This window comes from Penaeus monodon, chromosome 32 (assembly GCF_015228065.2).
Source record: "Penaeus monodon isolate SGIC_2016 chromosome 32, NSTDA_Pmon_1, whole genome shotgun sequence".
Classification (NCBI taxonomy): domain Eukaryota; kingdom Metazoa; phylum Arthropoda; class Malacostraca; order Decapoda; family Penaeidae; genus Penaeus; species Penaeus monodon.
The window spans coordinates 34,874,879-34,875,093 of record NC_051417.1 but is presented as its reverse complement, the minus strand read 5'-3'; the positions used below and the strand labels follow the sequence as shown (position 1 = coordinate 34,875,093).

Genomic DNA, 215 nt, shown 5'->3' with positions numbered 1-215 from the left:
ATCGGCAAAAAAATCATTTTTTCTTGTAAAATATTCAATGGATTGTTTTATTCATTTAATCAATTTCAGCTAAATATTTCATTCTTTGTTTAAACATCGTTTCCCTACACACTCGTGACCCATGGAGAATGATCAATGGCTGACTGATGTTTGCACTAAGAATAGCAACATTTTGCATTTATTCGATCTTTTTCATAGCTTCAAATCTTTGAGTT

The 215-nt window shown here is 30.2% G+C and overlaps 1 protein-coding gene across 1 annotated transcript in view; it reads right to left on the bottom strand.

The window, feature by feature from the left end:
* Window positions 1-104: 104 nt before the first annotated feature.
* LOC119593648 (A disintegrin and metalloproteinase with thrombospondin motifs adt-1-like) overlaps window positions 105-215 on the bottom strand; it is an 88,803-nt gene continuing 88,692 nt past the window's right edge. Inside the window, exon 21 of the mRNA XM_037942600.1 lies at window positions 105-155. Within this exon, the coding sequence (XP_037798528.1) occupies window positions 105-155 (51 nt within the window). The remainder of the gene's footprint in view (window positions 156-215) is intronic.